Source organism: Sciurus vulgaris, assembly GCF_902686455.1.
Source record: "Sciurus vulgaris genome assembly, chromosome: 2".
Classification (NCBI taxonomy): domain Eukaryota; kingdom Metazoa; phylum Chordata; class Mammalia; order Rodentia; family Sciuridae; genus Sciurus; species Sciurus vulgaris.
The window spans coordinates 125,657,948-125,678,185 of NC_136462.1; the positions used below are offsets into that span (position 1 = coordinate 125,657,948).

Here is a 20,238-nt window from a genome sequence, read left to right on the forward strand (position 1 = left end):
TTCCTTTTCTCATTTTGTTTTTGTTTCCATAGGTCCCATGGCCTGTGGACATTGTTATAAGTTTGGAATGTCAAAAAATTTATAATCAGGTCTTCCTTCTCCTATTGCAAATAAAATGGGCAAAATATAGTCTGGATGTTTTACTATTTGGTGGTAAGATTTGTTCTTAACAGATAAATGGCAATTTAATTTTAACCCTGAAAAAATATTGGTATTTTTTGATGATTTTTTAAATGTGTAAACAAATGCCAAACTAATGTGTATTTATAGTAACAGTTTTATGGACCTAAAATATCTTCTGAGTGAAATACTAAATTGAGTACTTTGGCACATAATTGCAATTCCAGCAACTTAGGAGGCTTAGGCAGGGGAATCCAAAATTTGAGGCCATCTTAGGTGACTTAGCAAGACACTCAGCAACTTGTTGAGACCCTGTCTCAAAATAAATAAAATGGACTGGGAATGTAGCTCAGTGGTTAAGCATCCATGGGTTCAGACCCCAGTACTAAATAAAGACAGAGATAGAAGGAGGGAGGGAAGGAAAAAAAGAAAAGAAGTATCAAGAAGTTGTACATAGGGTTGGTCTGAAATTCAATAGCTAATTAGGAATTTGGCCCAAATAAATATTCTTTTTAGAATATGCAAAAGTCAAATGACAAGTTAATGGGACCTTTACATGTTTCATGACAGTGGTAACAAACGATACAGGGAGCTCTTAACACTTTATCTTCCAAAGGCACTGAAGTTGGGTCCTGGTGTGTCCCTGTCGCAGTGCTCCAGCAGTGCCTATGCCTCATCCCCCAGAATTCCCTCCTCATGTAATGGTGTGGTGGGATTTGAACCAAGTGCTTTCCACTCATTGTGCTCTTTCAATCCTTTACAGAACTTGCAAATACTGCTGAAAAACCACATCTTAAAGAAAGCCTTCTGAGTGAACAAGACACAGTTGCTCAATTTGGATCACAAAAGGAACCAGTAGGACAGCAGATCCATCGCATGTTCCTCTTAAGAGTGAAGCTCATGCACTTTGTGAACAGTTTACACAACTACATCATGACCAGGGTTGGTGTCTGCCATCTACCTCAGTTCTGTCACCTTATGTATATAATTTTTTATAGAGCATGACATATGAATTTGTCAAAAGAGTCCCAAAATACTTATAAATTGTGAAAATGGACATATATAAAATTTAATCACAGAATAAGAAGACAGCAGGAGGATTTTTTTTTCCTTAATTTACTAGCACATGTGTCCAGAGACTACAGCCCCTCCATTTAGGACAGGCACACTCAGAGCTCCTCTTTTGGAATTCCTTCTGAACATGCTGCATAGTCCACTAAATTTGATCAGTGGTGACTGCTGGATTCGATATTTAGTAACAGCCCAAATCCTCAAGATAGGGAAAGTACAGCTGGATTAAATACATTTTTCTCAAAAACAAGAAGTAACTCACTAAAAAGTAAATGAAACTACTTTTCTTACATATCTTAAAACTGGTTCTAGAGGAAGTTCTGAAAGAGAAGTTCCAATATATGAACTGTAGTAGTATTATTAGAGGCCAGAACTTACTTGGCACTTAAAGTTTGCTTTAAAGAAAAAAGAAATAAAGTTACCCCTTCATTTATAACCATTCTGGTACATAAATTCTAAAGCCTTTCTTATTTGATGAAGGAACCCTTGAAACCTGTACTTGGGGTGTGAAAGATGAGCAGGGTGCTCTGTGTCCCCCCTGATTGCAATACTGGCATTCACCAGCCTGCTTTTGTGCCCTTGATTATTAAAAGTGTTAAATAGGAACTTAAGTTCTTACTTAGTTTTTTGTTTTCTATTCAAAGTACATCTATGTTTCTTTTAGAAACAGGTCAATACTATGTATAAAAGTGGAACTTATTAAAAACATAAATGCATTAAAATTATTTTAATTGCAAAAATGATAAGTACATTTACTACAAATTTTCCTGATAATTGTTTTTTAATCAATGCATTTGCTAATTGATTTGATGAATTTGCCCCTTCCCACCAGGAAGCCTGTTAGTCTGAAGTACAGTGTTGAGTGTGCAAGTGGCTGTGCCAAGGCCTACTGTCATCTCAGAATCAGAACACCATTGGGTCCAGTCATCCTTTACAGGAGGATGTGATTATGAAGGAAGAATTTGAGAGGAGTAGAAGAGGCTGGTAGAAAGTTTTGTGTACAGCACACCACCCTCAAAAATGGTGTATGCTGATTAAGCTTTTTGTTTTCTCTTCCAAGATTCTTCATAGTACTGGGCTGGAGTTTCAGCATCAAGTTGAGGAAGCCAAGGATTTAGATCAATTGATTAAAATTCACTATAGGTATTTGTCAACCATCCATGATCGATGTCTACTGAGAGAAAAGGTATGGGAGATGTCACAACACATGTGGCCAGTGAGGCAGGAGGAAAACTGGGCAAGTGGGAATGTCTACCTGCTTTGCAATTTTGTGATTATTAAGCTACTGTCCTGCAGAATCTTTTTTAGAAAGGACAGGGTTAAATGAGGTTACATATGTCTGCCCTGAAAGTTATATTTCTAAGAAAAACATGAGAACTATATTACCACAGTCAACACTCCCTGTGCCTAACACCTGGATTTATTTAGAAAATTAGGTCGCAATTTTGGAACAATTGTGTGTTTGGCTTAGTGTGAATATATGGGATTGAGTAGTATCACAACCATTGAACTAAATGACCATCCCACAGTGGTTGCTTGCCCTCTTGGTTCCACTTTGTTGCCAGTACCTCATGAATCGTGTGAACAAATGACCCATTCCAAGTGGACTTGCCTTGAAGTCTGGCACCCTCCTTATACATAGAAGGCAGTCACAGCACCGATGAGCTTTTTCTGTGACTTAGTTAAATTAGGTGAAAGTGTTGGTATCAGTATCCAAGCACAGTTATAAATTCTGTGTTCTGTTCCTGACTTTAATCTCCAGGTCAGCTTTGTGAAGGAAGCCATCATGAAGGTGTTGAACTTGGCTCTCATGTTTGCAGAAGGTTGGCAGGCTGGCCTTGGGGCTTGGCAGTAAGTGTGTGCCCCGTGACTGTCTGTGTCCTGACTGTGTCAACTTCCCTTCTAACTGGCTTCATTTGGAGAGATTTTTTGTTGTTGTTGTTGTTATTGTTGTTGTTTTGTTTTTTTATCTTGGCAACACATCACTTGCCACTATAATTAAGAATTTAAAAACTGAATTTGAGGAATGGAAGTATAGGTCAGTAGTAGAGCACTTGCCTACCATCTGAAAGGCCCTGGGTCCCTCATACTTCAAAAAAAAGAAAAAAATAAAGTTGAATTTGTTTAACTAGGCAGCATCAGGAATTGTGTGATTCTTTTATGAGAGAGAAAACAGAAAAGTTTGAGGTCTTTTCATTAAGACGGGCAAATATTCTTAGGTTGTATTTGTGTTTTGTTAAATTTCTATTACAGACACCTTCAAACATATATAGAAGTAGAGAGGACAGCATAACAAATCTGAGTGCCCATTGCCCCTCTTCCCAGTTACCTGTCATGACAGTTCTATATTTTGTCCTCTACCCACCCCACCCTAAAACTTGCTGAACCATTTTAAAGTGAATTCTGGACTTCATGCTAAGTTTATAGTCCAAAGTTATATTTTGTATGCTTGCTAACAGATATGTTTTGTTTTGTTTTAACTGAGGCAGTCAACCACTGAGCCATATCCCCAGCCCTATTTTGTATTTTATTTAGAGACAGGTCTCACAGAGTTGCTTAGTGCCTCAGCCTCTCAAGCCATTGGTATTACAGGTATGGGCCACCCTGCCTGGCAGCAGATGTGTATTTTACTTTTCAGTATGTTTGTCATTCGCGCATGTCATGTAAAAAGGGAAATGCCCTAAAGTCAATGGAAAAGTTGAGGATTCAGGAACTCTTCTTCCCATCGGTAATGTCACCAAGTAGGCATCCAAGGATGTCTCTCCAAAGAGGAAAGTGGGCCCTCAGCCCAGCCCAGGCAGGTTCTTTTCCTGCTGAAATGAATTTCAGAATATGTCAGAAGCAAGGCACACCAAAGATTTATTTAAGGAGAGTAAAAATGTACACACCCAAAGGCAGAGTTGTGCACCCCTAGCCTCTCAGTGAAGAGATTAGTGATGCACCCAGGGTTGAACTGTCTGATAATATGTATGGTTTTCCTGGGAGGAAATGTGCAGGTTCTCAGGCAAACTTCTTTTATTTTTATTTTTTTTCTTTCCTTTTTGTTGCTGGGGATTTAACCCAGGGTGCTTTAGCACTGTGTCACATCTCCACCCCTTTTTATTTATTTCAAGACAAGGTCTTGCTACATTACCCAGAGCCTCGCTGAGTTGTTGAGGCTGGCTTTGAACTTGTGATCCTTTTGCCGCAACCTCCTGAGTACCTGGGATTACAGGTGTGCACCACCACACCCAGCTCAGGCAAGCTGCTTTGAAAACCAGGTCCCATGACAATCCTTTGGGTTTCAGAATGTTTCTCTTTGGTTAAGCAGTCTAGCTGTAAATCATTTGTGGACACATTGGATAAGTCTTTGAATGTGGTGACACTTAAATTAACAATTGTCTAACTAAAGGGACAAGCGTGACTGGTTCTGCTTGTAGAACTCCTGAGGGTCTCTTTTTCTCTCCTGAAGAGCCCACCTATCTCAGTAGAACTCTTCTTCTGTTTTGCTTTTTAAATTTTGGGGGCGGTTGGTTTGTGCTAGGAATCAGACCCAAGGCTTTGTATATACTAAGCACACATTCTACCACTGAGCTACACCCCCAGCCCCACCATCCTCAACAATTAACTTGAAAACACAGCTCAATGTTTAATCCCTGCCTTATTTGTAAGGGTGATGAAGTGATAATTCTGCTATTACTTCGCTGAAATAAAAGTGCACGTCTGGTTAACTGGGTTTTTTTTTTTAATGACAATAGCTTGTGCTTAGTCCATGTCTTTAAAACAGTGAGAGCTCATGATAGTGCTGGTGTCATTCAGAATCTTAAATCGTGGCTGTTCTCTGAAGAAAGAAACTAAGTAGGCAAAATTGGTGCTTGCAGGGATGAAATAGAAGTTTCGCTTGCTTTGTTATTGCCCTCTCAAAGTGCAAAACTTCTTTCCACATCACTATGGGGTGGAGGAGAAAATCGCTGCTGCATGTATGGTTTGCTAAACTTGAACTGTTGTGGTTTCTTCAACAAATTCTGAGAAAAAAAGCAGGGAGTGAGGGGGACTTGAGGAGCATATGAACAGCCATCACAGTTTATGGAAGTTAGTTGATCCTGATTTATACTTAAAGCTGGAAAGTGAAAAATTGTAGGTGAAATTCGCCAAAGTACCCACTGATTATGCGATATTTAATAATTGTAGAATATTTCTAAGCAAATGGTGTGGCTCTGTTTAGAAAGAAATCTTTAAAGTATACACTTATAAAATATTTATGAACAAGATGCTTTGATGTCTCAAATTTGCATCTAAGTACTGGTGGGGCTGAGGAGGTGTAAGTAGGGCTAGTCCCCTGGGTGCCTGCCAGAGATGGGCAAAGGCGTGTGGGAGCCAATGGGGAGGTTCTCTCTTGTGTATGTTGGGTAGTTCCCATTTTAAGTCTCTTTTTAATAATTCCAAATATTAAGGTTTTATATCCTGAATTTGTTCTTTATTCACAGAGATTATATGCTTGTAAAATATAGAAATACAGAATTACATAAAGGAAAAGGAAGAGGGAATATCCCTAATCATTGTAGCTCCAAAAGTAAATATTACCTGGAAAAAGCATGGTTTCATAAACTACTTTGAAAAATTTTATCTGAAAGTAAGATAGGATATTTTGTATTTCTTTTTATAATCTTAAAGTTAGAATTTTAAATAATTAAAATACATTTGAAATTACTCCAAAGATATTTTGTAGCCTACCTATATGTTTTGTATGTTTTGTAAGCCTTTATGTACTTACATAAATTGCAACTTTCTTTCCTAGAATGGAATCTATAGAGAAAATGGAGTCTGATTTTAAAAACTGTCACATGTTTCTTGTAACCATTTTAAACAAAGCCGTCTGTAGAGGATCTTTTCCCCATTGTGAGTACATCATGTTATAGTATGACTACTTTTATATTTTCTTTAGCTAAGTATGTCATTGTTTTGTATTGATCTCATGAAGAATTTGCTCTTCTCACCTTTTTCAAAAATGGAAGGTACTATGCCTTGAATTGTTTTCTCAGAAGGTAGTGAGGCTCATGACCATCAGATGCAGATCCCTGGGGCTAAAGACTTTGCTTTCTAATTACCATTTATTATACCAGTGGGTTCCTAAAACCCAAATAAAGAAGCTGACAGAGTAATCATATGTAGACTTTGTAACTGTTCATTTCCAAAAGATAGAATTTTTTTTTAACAACTTTTAAAATTTCCAAGGCTGCCTCTCCTTGACAATTTAGAACCGAGTGTATAAAAATTAGAGCAGTCTGAGGGGTGGTGGTAGAGAGAAGAAAGAGCTGTTAATCTGTGGAAACAAAGAACTAAGTAGTATCTCTGATTTTTTTTTTTTTTGTAAAGAATGTATGTAGAGTTAAACTCTTCCCCATTTTTGCATGTTCAGATTGTAGTACACTTATTAAAAAATAGGTAAACATTTAAAAAGCACTGTGTTCTGATTATGTAAGAGGAAATAATGATCCACACTGGTGCTGGGGTCTAGGTGTCATCCATAAGATAGAAGGTGGCAGTGTGACATGAGCAGGTTCCAGGTTTTATGTCACATCAGACAAATGTACTTTGTTCAATGAAATGCCTAGATTTTGTTTTCAAAATTAAAATGTTTTGAAATAGAAACAAATCATACTGCTCTTTTCCATTTACATTTAATATAGTCATCCTTATTATACATTAAAAAAATCAGTGTTTAAGTTAAAATAGAACACATTTAAATACTTTTCAATTTTGAATTTATTACAGTGTTTATTCAAACATTTAAAAGTCTTTAAACTTTTTTTTTTTTTTTTTACATTTTTCTTACAGTGGAATCTCTAGCACTATCACTCATGGCTGGCATGGAACAAAGTTAGATATCCTCAGTGTACAATGGACCTCAGACTTCATCCTCATACATATATAGTTACACCATATGCAGCTAAGAAGCGAAAATCTTTTTATTTTGATTCATTTTAAAAACTGTTGTTCACAGTCTAAACAAATGGATTATAAGTGTTTTCTCGGGATTATTGGAAAGTACATAGGGTATGTATATAGGAGTCTGTAAATAATGCAAAGTGTACATAGGCCATTTACTCTTATATTTCCTACTATAAGCTATAAATTTATGATATTGGTACTTTTAAATGTAAATTATATGATCTTTTGAAAATATAATTATTGATATTAAAAATAAGCCAATGCTCTTAAAGTTCTCTTGCTGCTGCTGTATATTGGTCACAGGAGTTTTTATATAGAGTTTTACATTCCACCTTCTCAAAAAGTTGTTTTAAATTGACAATCCTTAAAGTATTTATATTTTTATGTGACTGGGAAGTTCCAAAATGGAAAATATCAATTAATATATGAATCCAGCTTCACCTAAGGCCAGCTGTTGATGCGTAATGTTGTTTGGTATTTTGGGGGAACTAACCAGTGATATCTTGAATAAAATTATGCTTACCATTCAGTTTTTCCACATTTCCTTTGTATATTTCTTGGCATGTGAAGACCATGCAAAAACAGATGGGTAATGTAGGCACAGAAGCTCAGGAAGGACAGAGTTGAACTGAACATTAGTCAACGGATCAGACTGACATTTACAGTCGTTTATTAAACTACTCATCCAACAGCAGAATACACAGAACATTCACCAAGATAGATTATATATTTTGAGCATAAAACACACTTTAGCAGCTTTTTTAAAAAATAGAAATCATAGGAAGTATACCCTCAGACCATAATGAAAATAAAATGAACAAGCAGGGGCTGTAGGAGACAGGGTTATTTTTTTCCCCTCTCGATTACCATATGGCATAACTATTTTTTTTTTAGTAGATCATTTTAGTTATGCACAATATTGGAAATTTTGACATGTGTTTGAAATATAATTTGCTCTGATTTAGTCCCCATTACTTTGCCTTTCCCCTCTCCTCCTCTCTTTCCCTGTTCACTTTTTCTCTACTGATCTTTCTTCTATTTATTTGGGGTTTTTTTTATTAGTGCATTATGGATATACATAAAAATGAAATTCACTGTGCTATATTCATATATGTACATAGGAAGGTTTGGTCAGATGCATTCCACCACTCCTTCCTTTTCTCATTCTTCCTTCTCCTCAATCCCCTTCTTCTACTCCCCTGATATATCTTCTGTTTTCACGAAATTCCTGTCCCCTTTTTCTTTTTCCTAGATCAAAATAAGAGGGAAAATATAAAGGAGATAGGTTTTATAGTAACTAGAGGGCAGGATGAATCCCAGGTCCCTCAGAGGAGGATGTGACTGGTTTGGATAATTTTGTGGCTGGCAGAGAGGTGAAATCTGTTAGACTGGGAACCAGGTAGGGTGCCAGGTGGATAGCCTGAAAGGGGAGCTATCAGGTGAGAGAAGGGGAACTCACAGGCCTTTTTACATCCCTGAGAGTCTCAAAGACATCAAGGCAGCACATGAAATTTTAGTCCTTAATGGTACAAGTATGAAGTAGGGTCTGAATTTATTCTTTTGTGTGTATATATCTATTTATCCCACCATAATATGTTGAAAAGACCATTCTTTTACCCACTGGATTATTTTTTTGCAGGGAGCGGAGCATAGCAGGGATTGAACCCCAGGTGCTTTACCACTGAGCTACATCCCCAGGCCTTTTTTTTTTTTTTTTTTTTTTTTTTTGAGACAGGGTCTCACTAAGTTGAGGCTGGCCTCAAAACTTGTGGTCCTCCTGCCTCCACTTCTCAAACAGCTGGTATTATAGGTGTGCACCACCATAGCTGGCCCCCCATGAATTTTTGGAAAATCAATAAATCGTGGATGTTTCAGGTTTGTTCCTATACTCTCAGCTCTATTCCATCCATTTATATCTGTCCTCATGCTACTACCACACAAACTGGATCACTGTAGTGTGGTAGTTTGTTTTAGAATCAGATTATATGAGTCCTCTGATTGTCTTCTTTTTCAAGATTGTTTTGGCTATTCTGGATCCTTTGTATTTCCTTCTGAATTTTAGGATTGGCTTGTCTAGCTGCCAAAAAGGCCATGGGAATCTAGATAAGGACTGCATTGTCTGTTGACCAATTTGAAGACTACTACCATCTTCACAATTTTAAATCTTCTAATCCAGGAATATGAAATGACTTTATTCTTTATTTAGGCCTTTAATTTTTTTCAATCATATCTTATTTTTCAGTATACTACTTGTATTTTTTAAATTTATTCCTAAGGATTTTATTATAATTGATGCTATTGCAAATGAACTTGTGTTCTACATTTTATTTTGAAATTGGCAATTACTAATATATAGAAACATAACTGATTTTTCTTTTAAAAATTTTTAAAAAATTTTTTTAGATGTTGATGGATGTTTATTTTATTCATTTCTTTATATGTGATGCTGAGAATTGAACCCAGTGCCTTACACATGCTAGGCAAGTGCTGTACCACTGAGCCACAACCCCAGCCCCCATAACTGATTTTCTGTGTTGATCTTTTATCCTACATCTTTGCTGACCTAGTTTATTAACACTGGTAGGCTTGGGCATGTACACGTGTGTGTGTTCTTTATGATTTTGTGTAAAGGTGCCATCTGCAAATAGAAATAATTTTACTTCTTCTAATCCGAATGACTTATTTTATTTTCTTTCCTAATTGCCCTTGCGAGAAATGGCGATACAGTGATAAATAAAACTAAGAGAGAATGCCCATGTCTTGTTCTTGGCTTAAGGGGAAAGCTTTGGTCTTCCAACGTAATTTAGTTGTTTGTTTGTTTTTTTTTAATAGATGCCTTTTATTGATTTGAACAAGTTCCCTCAAATCAACATTGAGTATTTTTATCATGTTTGATTTTGTGAGGTGCTTTTTTGTGCATTTGTTAAGATGATCATGTGAGGTTTTTTCCCCTTTGTCCAATAAAGAGTTTATACTTTGATTGATTTTTGTATATTGAACAAACCTTGCAATCCTTGGATAAATCCAACTAAGTCATGGTGTATAATCTATTGTATATACTGTTGGTATCAGTTTGCTAAATTTTTTGAGTATATTTGCACCTATGTTCATCAGGGATATTGATCTATAGTTTACTTGTAATACATTTGGCAGGCAGCATCTTTGGTTAGTAATACTGGCCTTCTTCAATGAGTTGGGTAGTATTCCATTTTTTCTTCTTTTTGGAAGAATTTGTGAAGGATCATTGCTAATTCTTCTTTAAATATTTGGTAGAATTTTTTTTCTTTTTAACTGGGGATTGAATTCAGGGGTACTTTACCACTGATCTCTTTCCCAGTCTTCATTATCTTTTGAGATAGCGTCTCACTAAATTGCTGATGCGGGTCTCAGACTTGCAAACCTGCTGTCTCAGCATCCCAAGTCACTGGGTTTCCAGGCATGCCCACTACACCAAGCTAAAACTTCGGTAGAATTTTCTGATAAATAAATCTGGTCTTGAGCTTTTCTTTGTGGGAAGTTTATTGCCTCCAGGTTAAATTCAGGGAAAAGAATCCCAAGGTAGTCCTCCATCTGAAGCACACAGAGAAAACCCCCAGGGTTCCATGAAACTACTCTACCCTTGACATAGGCTGGGCTCCCGATGTAAGAGGTGACCTCAAAGACTTCTAAGATGCCCTTGAGGCCTTTTTCCTTTCTCCCATTGTCCTGAGCATCAGCATTCCTTTAATGTCTGGTGCACCCTTACATAACTTTCTTCTTCCCTGGCCAAACTGAGAATTTTCCAAATCTTTTTGTTCTGCTTCCTTTTGCTTCTGAGTTTCACTGTAAATCGGACTAAAAATGGCCACTAATACCTGTACCACAACCTGTGTGACTTGTCTTGAAATGTCTGTCACTAAATAAACTATTCTGCCATTCTTTTTTTTTTTTTTTTTTGCAGTGCTAGGGATTGAACCCAGGGTCTGTGCCCTGGTAGAGGCAAGCATTCTACCAACTGAGCTATATCCTTAGCCCCTATTCTGTCATTCTTAATTTGGGCTTTCTGTAAAGTCTTAGGGCATGAACCCAGTATATCCAACGTCTTTGCCTTGGTATAATAAGAATGGCCTTTAGTCCAGTTTTTAATAGAATTCACATTTCCATCTGAGACTAGTTCCTATCTTGTCTTTTGAACCCCCACCAGAATTGACACTACTGCTCTCCTAACAGCATTCTAAACTTTTTGTAGCCTCCTCCAAACTCAACTTCCACCCATAACCCAGTTCCAAAGATAACTTACACAATTAGAATTATTCCTTATTAGCAACAATCTCCTACTCCCAGTACCAATGTTTGTATTAGTCAGTTTTCCATTACTATAACAAAATTGTGAGACAGACTGCTTTATAAGCAAAAGAGGTTTATTTAGTTCAAAATGTTGGTAGGTGAAATTCCCAGATGCAGCAGCCCCACGTTTTTGTCCTCTAGTGAATGACAAGAGCATGTGCAAGAGGGAGAGATCAACTGCAAAGCAGAAAGGCAAAGCTAAAGGAGTTGGGGTCACTCTTAGAGCTCAGGGAGCCCACAAGTTTTATTAACTTAGTCCCTTCTAAGAACAGCTCCCCCAATGGCCTGAGCTGAGGGCCTCCTGTTAGGCCCTACTTGTTAGCACTGCCACACTAGAGACCAAGCTCCCAACCCATGAATCCTTAGGGAACCCTAAAACCATATCCAAACCATAACAGATCCATTTGCTATTTAGAAATGTGATAAATTTCCATGAATTTATAACTTCTCAAGTTTCTATTGGTTTCAAATTTCATCCTATTGTGACCAAAGAACATATTTTGTATGATTTAAATATTTTTAGAAATAGACTTAAATGAAATAGCATATGGTCTATCTTAAAAGATACTCTATTGTAGATGAGAAGAAAATGTATTCTATTGTTGAACAAAATGTAGATTTCTGTTACATCCAGCTGACCTAAAATTGTTCAAGTCTGTCTAGTTGTTCTATCCATTTTTGAAATGGTCGTCTGAATTATCTGAGTTTTCTGAATTATCTTTCTCTTTTATGCTGTCAGCTTTGTTTCAGGTACTTAGGAGCTCTATGTTAATTACATACGTGTTTATAATTGTTACTTCTTGCAGATGGATTGATAACTTATCACAACATATCTTTCTTGGTTTCTAGTAACAGTTTTCTTTTTCATGTCTGTTTTGTACAATAATACAGCTACTTCTACTTTCTTATTAAATGGTATATTTCTATCCACCTTCTTTTCAATTTCAGCCTATTTATGTCTTTGGGTTTTACATTTGTTTTTTGTTTTGTTTTATAGTGCTGGGGATTGAACTAAGGATCTCATTGCATGCTAGGAAAGTGCCCCTATTTGAGTTTTTGAATCTAAAGTGTGTCTCTTAAACTGAACATGACGACACATGCCTGAATCCCAACTATGGCGAAAGCTGAGATAGGAGATTTATAAGTTCAAGGACAGCCTGGGCAATTTAGCAAAACCCGGTGACTGGGGATGTAGCTTAGCAATAGAGTGCTTGTCTAGCATCTGCAAGCCTCTGGGTTCAATTGCCAGTAGTACAAAAATAAATAAGATGTGTTTCTTGGGAGAGCACATAATTAGGTATTGTTAAAATCTGATGTATGAATCCATGCCTTTCAACTGGAGAGTTGATTCATTTATATTGAACATAATTATAATTAATATTGTATAATTATTGATAAAGATTTATGCCTGCCCTTTTGCTATTTGTTTTCTAAATTTCCCAAGTCTTTTTGATTATGCTGTTCCTCTGTTGCTACCTTTCTTTGTTTTAAATATATGTTTTTTAGTACATCATTGTATTTCCCTTATCATTTCTTCTTCTGTATATTTTGAGGAGTTTTTTAGTGTTCGCCTAGGAGAGTAAAATTAGCATCTTGCCTTATAAAAATCTAATTGAGATTAATAATCTAATGTTTATATGAAATTGTTGGTGTTGTACATTCTATAGATTCAGGCAAATATATGATGACATGTATCCATCATTATAGTATATTATAGTATGTACAGATACTTACATTGCCCTGAAATATTTTCTGTGACTTACTTATTTATCCCTTCCCCTTCCCAACCTCTGGCAACTTATAGTCTTGCTCTTTTTAAATTTTTGCCTTTGCCAGATGTCATCTAATTGGAATTATACTTTGTTAGTCAATTTTCTGTTACTGTAACAAAACACCTGAGATAATCAGCTTAAAAGGAGAAAGGCTTATTTTGGCTCCTGGCTTCAGAGGTTTTAATCTGTGGTTGCTTGGCCCTGTTGTTTTGGGCCTGTGGCGAGACAGAACATTGTAGCAGGGAGCATATGGTGGAGCAAAGCTACCCATATCATAGCAGCCAGGAAGCAAAGAGGAGGAAAGTGCCAGGGGCCCAATGTCTCCTTCAAGAACATGCCCCAAAGACCTAACTTCTCCCACTAGATCCCACCTTCTGAAGGTTTCACCACTTCCCAATAGCACCATAGGCTAGTGACCAAGCCTTTTAACACAAGGGCCTGTGGGGAACTTTCTAAACCATAGCACATACAATTATGTAGAGCTTGAAGACTGGTTTCTTTCAGTTAGCAATATGCACTTAAGATTTTTTTTTTTAATGTCTTTTCATGGCTTGCTAGCTCATATATATTTTTAATGCTGAATAATACTCAATTATCAATTATCAGAATGTACCACAGTTTATTCTTTCACTTCCTAAAGGACATCTTGGTTGCTTGTAAGATTTGGCAGTTGTAAATAAAGCTTCTATAAACATCCATGCACGGATTTTGTGTGGACATAAATTTTCAGCTCCTTTGTGTAAATACCAGTGAACACAATTGCCAGATCATAATTAAGAATAAATTAGGGTTGGGGATATAACAGTAGAGTGCTAGCATGTGTGAGGCTCAGAGTTCAATCCCCAGCACTGCAAAACAAAACAAAACAAAACAAAAATGTATATACTATAAGAAACTGCCAAGCCAGGCACAGTGGCACACACCTGTGATCCCAGCAACTCAGGAGACTGAGACAGTAGAATCACAAGTTCAAGGCCAGCCTCAGCAATTTAGTGGGGCCCTAAGCAACTTAGCAAAACCCTATCTCAAAATAAAAAGGACTAGGATGTGGCTCAATAGTAAAGCACCCCTGGGTTCAATTCCCAGTACCAAAAAATAAAATAAAGGAACAGCCAAACTGTCTTCCATTTGGTGTCCAACCAGCCGTGAGTGAAAATCCCTATTGCTTCTTATCCTTGTGAGAGTTTAATGGTGTCAGTATTCCAGGTTTTTGGCATTCTAATAGGTGTACAATAGTAGTATCTCACTGTTCCAATTTTCTTTTACCTGGTGATATATAATATGGAACGTCTTTTCATATGCTTATTTTTCATCTTTATATCTTCTTGGGTGAGGTATCTGGTAAGGTCTTTGACCCACTTTTCAGGTTTTCTTTAAATATATTTTAGTTGTCAATGGACATTGATTTATTTATATGGAGTAGTGAGAATTGAACCCAGTGACTCATACATGTGAGGCAAGTGCTCTACCACTGAGCCACAACCCCAGGACTTCAATTTGTTTTTGTTTTCTCATTTTCGAATAATAAGAGTTCCTTGTATATTTCAGATTACAGTCCTTCATCAGATGTGTCTTTTGAAAATATTTTATCCTGGTCTGTGGCTTATCTTTTCATTCTTTAGATTTTGTCTTTCACACATCAGAAGTTTTTAACATTAAAGTCAAGCTTATTATTTCACGTATCATGACTATTTTCATATCTAAAAAGAAACTCATTCACGCCAAAGTCGACTAGGTTGGTTTGTGTTTGTTTGTTTTCCTGTGTTCAAGAGCTGGGGATGTAGCTCTGTGTTAAAGTCAGGTAGTATCAAATGTCCAACTTTGTTCTTCAGTGTGTTTCCTGTTCTAGTTTTGTTTTTGTTTTGTTTTGGCTCTCCTTCTAAACTTAGGAATCAGTTTGTTGATGTTCATAAAAGTTTTTTTCTGTGATTTTCATTAAGATTGCATTTAATCAGGGCTGTGGTTGTGGCTCAGTGGTAGAGCACTTGCCTAGCACATGTGAGGCACTGGGTTCAATCCTCAGCACCACATAAAGATAAATAAAGGTATTGTGTCCATCTATGACTAAGAATTTTAAAAAAAGATTGCATTGAATCTGTAGATCAAATTGGGAAACACATCTTGGCAATATTTCCTCCTATTCATGAGCATGGACCATCTACTTATTCAGCTCTTTGATTTCTTCCATCATAATTTTATCTATATAAATCTTATAAATAATTTGTTAGATGTGTACCTGAGATTTTCATTTTTTTGTGCTAATGTAAATGGTATTATGTTTTTAATTTCAAATTCCACTTTATAGTTGCTGGTATATAAGAAAGTGGATAACTTTTCCTATTAACCTTGATTCCTACAGTCTTGCTATACTTCCTGATTCTAATGTTCTTTTATGCACAAAGTCTAGAATAGAATTATAAAACTTGAAGGACAAGTTTTATGTTATTATATAACATTGTGAATCATGTAACAAAATGTGACCCATTATCAAGGAAAAATACAATTAATAAAAGCAGATCCACAGTTGGCTGTTATTCAAATGAGCAGATAAATACTTTAAAATCATTATTATTGGGGGCTGGGATGTGCCTAAGTGGTAGAGCAGCTTGCCTAGCATGTATGAGAGCCTGGCAATCCCCAGCACCTCGAAAAAATAAAATTATTATTATAAATTTACTGAAGCCAGACATAGTGGTATCTGCCTGTAATCCTAGAGACTTGGAAGACTGACACAGGAGGATCACAAGCTCAAGGCCAGCCTGAGCAATTTAGGAACTGTTTCAAAACAGGGCTAAGGATGGAACTCAGTGTTAGAGCACCCCTGGGTTCAACACAACAACAAAAAAATGTGAATAATTTACTGGAAAAAAAATGACATACATGGTCAAATATATATTTCAGGAGAGAAATTAAAAACTTTAGAACTATAAAATACAAATCCTGAAATTTAAAAATTCATTGGACTGGCTTACCAGAAAATGTGCTGACACTGCAGAAGAAAAGGTTAATAAAATTGAAGACAGGTCATTAAAAATTACAGAGAGGGTGAAAAAGAAATGAGAAGTGTCAGTAGTGGGTGGTGTTATGGCTTGGATATGAGGTGTCCCCCAAAAGCTCATGTGTGAGACAATGCAAGAACACTCAGACATAAAATGATTAGGTTATGAGGGGTGTAACCTAATCAATGGTTTAATTCACTGATATGGATTAACTGGATGATAATTTTAAGCAGGTAGGGTGTGACTGGAGGAGGTAGGTCACTGGGGCTTTGCCTTTGGGTTTTTATATTTTATCTCTATAAGCAGAGCACTCTCTCTGCTTCCTGATTTCCATGTCCTGAGCATCTTTCCTCCTCTGTACTCTTCTACCATGTCTCCCCTTGGACCCAGAGCTATGAAATTGGCCATCTATGGACTGAGACCTCTGAGACCATGAGCCAAAATAAACTTTTCCTCCTCTAATTGTTCTTGTCAGGTCTTTTGGCCACAGTGACAAAAAGCTGACTAAAACTAGTGGGACCATATCAGTATACATAAATACATGTGATTGATGACCCAGAAGAAGAAGATAAAAGAGAATGTACCACAAAAATATTTTAAGGAAAAAAAAGAGTTGGTGTCCTAATGTTTTCCAAGACTGATGAAAAACTCAAATTCACAGATCCACAAAGCTCAATGAACTTCAAATTGGATAAGGACAAAACCATTATAGTCAAACTGATAAAAATGGAAGTATAGAAAAAAATCCTAAAAGGAGCCAGAGAAAAAGTGATACATAGAGGAAAGAAAGATATTAACATATCCTCGGAAGCAAAGCAACCCAGAGGAAATTGGAACATCTTTAAAGTAGTCGAAAAGATTATAGATTCTATTAATGGCAGAGTAGTATGTATTGAATTAAATGTTATATCAATAATGATAACCTCTGAACCAAATATTAAAAACATTAGAAAACAAAAAAATCTGGCATCAAATGAAGGGTATTACCTTTGAAATAGCATAATCACACTGGGTAAAAATCACCTCCATATGACTTTTCCTTTAAGCCAGTTTTCAGTATACACAGCACTGACGTCATTGGCCTAAGAATTTAGAGGATGGACTTCAGAACTGCAGTGAAGGGAAGCCCCTGAAGGCCCCCTAAGGGAAGTCCTCTTAGATCCTTGACTGCTTCTAAACTACCCATGTGTGTGGAGAGACCTCAAGGGCCAAGAGGTAAAAAGCTGACAGCCAAATGAGCTGAACTAAGTTTTTGAGAGATGCTCCCTGTTTTAGTCAACTATTTCACTGCTGTGACTAAAAGATCTGACCTGAGCAATTGTAGAAGAGGAACAGTTTATTTAAGGGCTCATGGTTTCAGAGGTCTGAATCCAGAGAAGGCTGGCTCCATTCCTTGGGACTCAAGGTGAGGCTGAACATTATGGCGGGAGATCCTGGCAGAGGGAAGCAACTCGAATCATGGTGGTCAGAAAACACAGAGAGACACTCTACTCACCAGATACAAATACATACACAAAGTCACATCCCAGCTCCTCCAGCCACACCCTACCACTTCAGTTACCACTCATTTAATTCCTGTCAGGGGATTAAATCACTGATCAGGTTAAGACTCTCACAACCCAATCATATCTCCTCTGAACCTTCTTGCATTGTCTCACGTGAGCTTTTAGGGGACACTCACATCTAAACCATAACACTCCCCAAGAGAAAGCTTTAAGTTCAAAACCCATTTTGTTAGTCTCAAAAGGAATGCTGGGAGGAGATGAAGCAAGATGCTGTAATGATAAATGCATAAATCAAAAGAGTACGTTTTGTGTCTGGGGTTGTGGCTCAGGGGCAGAACACTTGCCTATCGTGTAAGGCACCGGGTTCGATTTTCAACACGACACATAAATAAACAAAAAATAAAGGTCCATCAACAACTAAGTACACACATTTTTTAAAAGTACATTTTATTAGTCCATCATAAGTGGAAACCACATATTGCTAGTGGAAATACAGAATGGTACAAACATTTTTTGTGTGCATGTATGATTCTGATGATTGAACCAGGGGCACTCTATGACTGAGCTACATCCTCTGCACTTTTTATTTTTTATTTTGAGACAGGGTCCTGTCAAGTTGCTTAGGGGTTTGCTAAGTTTCTGAGGCTGACCTTTAATTTATCATCCTCCTTCCTCAGCCTCCCCGCTTGCTGGAATTATAAGTGTGCCACTGTGCCTGGCTATATGACAGTTCCTTGTAAAGTATACCTACCTCCAATAAGCAGCATTTCCACTCAGATATTTATCACAGGAAATGGGAAAATTCACATAAGGAGTTATGTATGAATATTCATTATGGCTAAAAACTGGAAACCCATCTAATGACCCTGAAGCAGTGAATGGATAAACATATTGTATATCCTTGGAATACAATTCAGCTGTGAAAAATAACCTTGCTGATACACATAACAACATAGATGAATTTCAAGAACTCTGTGATGGACAAAACTTAGACTTAGAATCATATGTATGATTTTATTTGTAAGAAGTTAATGAACAGGTAAAACTAGTGTATAGTGTTAGAAATTGCAGTGGTGGTTGCCTGTGGACATGACATGGGACCTGAAAAGAGGCCAGGGGAATTCTCTGGAGGTGATGGAAAAGTTCTCTCTATTCACTGATTACACAGGTGTTATGGTTTGGACATGAGGTATCCCCCAAAGTTCCTGTGTTGAGGCAGGAATGTTCAGAGGTAAGGTTATTGAATTCTGACAACTCTAACCTAATCAGTGGATTTATCCATTTGATGGATTAATAATTTAAAGGAAATAATCGGTAGTAGGTGGGCAGGTGGGCAGTGGCTGGCGGAGGTAGATCACTGGGCATGTGCCCTTAGGGATTTTACCTTGCACCCTTGCTCTCTGCTTCCTGGCTGCCATGAGGTGAGCTGAGCATCTTTCTTCTACCAAACCCTTCTGCCATGACGCTGTCCTTTACCTCAGGCCCAGAGCTATGGAGTTGTCTGAACATGAACTAAAACTCTGAAACTGTGAAAATAAATAGATAGATCTTTCCTCCTCTGTGCTGTTCTGGTCAGGAATTTTGGCCAAAGCGACAATAAATAAATAAATAAATAAATCTATTACAGCAGGTATACACATTTGACAAAACTCATTGAACTGCAGGTTTAAGATCTGTGCATTTCATGGCATATAAATCATACCTCAACATTTTAAATTAAAAGTCATGTTGAAGTATAGCTCAGTGGTGGAGCACTTGCCTAGCATGCACAAGACTCTGGGTTCAGTCCTCAGTACCTAAAAAAAAAAAAAAAGTACAATTAGATACCATTATGCACCTACAAAAATGACAAGCAAACATGACTGACAATATCAAGTGTCACCCTGGGTGTGGAGCAGCCAGCACTCTCATTTGAACATTGCAGTAGGAATGCAGAATGGTACAGAGACCATGGAAAAGTTTGATTTTTCTTCATCAAGTTAAGCATTTATCACACAGCAATTCCATTCCTAGGTATTTACCCAAGACAAACAGTTCCAGTTCATATGAATTTTTAGATATGACACTAAAAGCCCAAGCAACAAAAGAAAAAAATATATATAAATTGAACTTATGAAAACTAAGAACTGTATATTATAATACAGTGTAATATAATCAAGAAGGTAAAAAAGGGCTGGGGTTGTGTCTCAGTGGCAGAGCACTTGCTTAGCATGTGTGAGGCACTGGGTTCGATCCTCAGCACCACATAAAAAAATAAATAAATAAAATAAAGGTCCATCAACAACTAAAAATATATTTTTAAAAAAGAGTAAAAAAAAGCCCTACAGCATGGTTTTTAAATATTTTAAAATCATATTGTTCCAAATCTAAAATATAAAGATTTCTTGTGACTCAAAAACAAAAAGGTGTAGCAATCCAATTGAAAACACGCAAAGGATTTTGAACAGATTTCTAAAAAAATTATATGTAAATCGTCAAGAAGCACATGGAAAGATGTGTAACATCAGAAGCCAA

General features: G+C 36.9%; 1 protein-coding gene across 2 annotated transcripts in view; it reads left to right on the forward strand.

Moving 5' to 3' along the window:
• The window catches only part of TUBGCP5 (tubulin gamma complex component 5), a 36,048-nt gene extending 28,397 nt beyond the window's left edge, over positions 1–7,651 (forward strand). For both annotated transcript variants that reach the window (XM_079128434.1, XM_079128435.1), the window contains 6 exons: positions 33–153; positions 884–1,062; positions 2,252–2,377; positions 2,954–3,042; positions 5,969–6,069; positions 7,009–7,651. In XM_079128434.1, the coding sequence (XP_078984560.1) occupies positions 33–153; positions 884–1,062; positions 2,252–2,377; positions 2,954–3,042; positions 5,969–6,069; positions 7,009–7,055 (663 nt within the window). In that variant the 3' untranslated portion in view covers positions 7,056–7,651. The remainder of the gene's footprint in view (positions 1–32; positions 154–883; positions 1,063–2,251; positions 2,378–2,953; positions 3,043–5,968; positions 6,070–7,008) is intronic.
• The last annotated feature ends 12,587 nt before the right edge of the window (positions 7,652–20,238 follow it).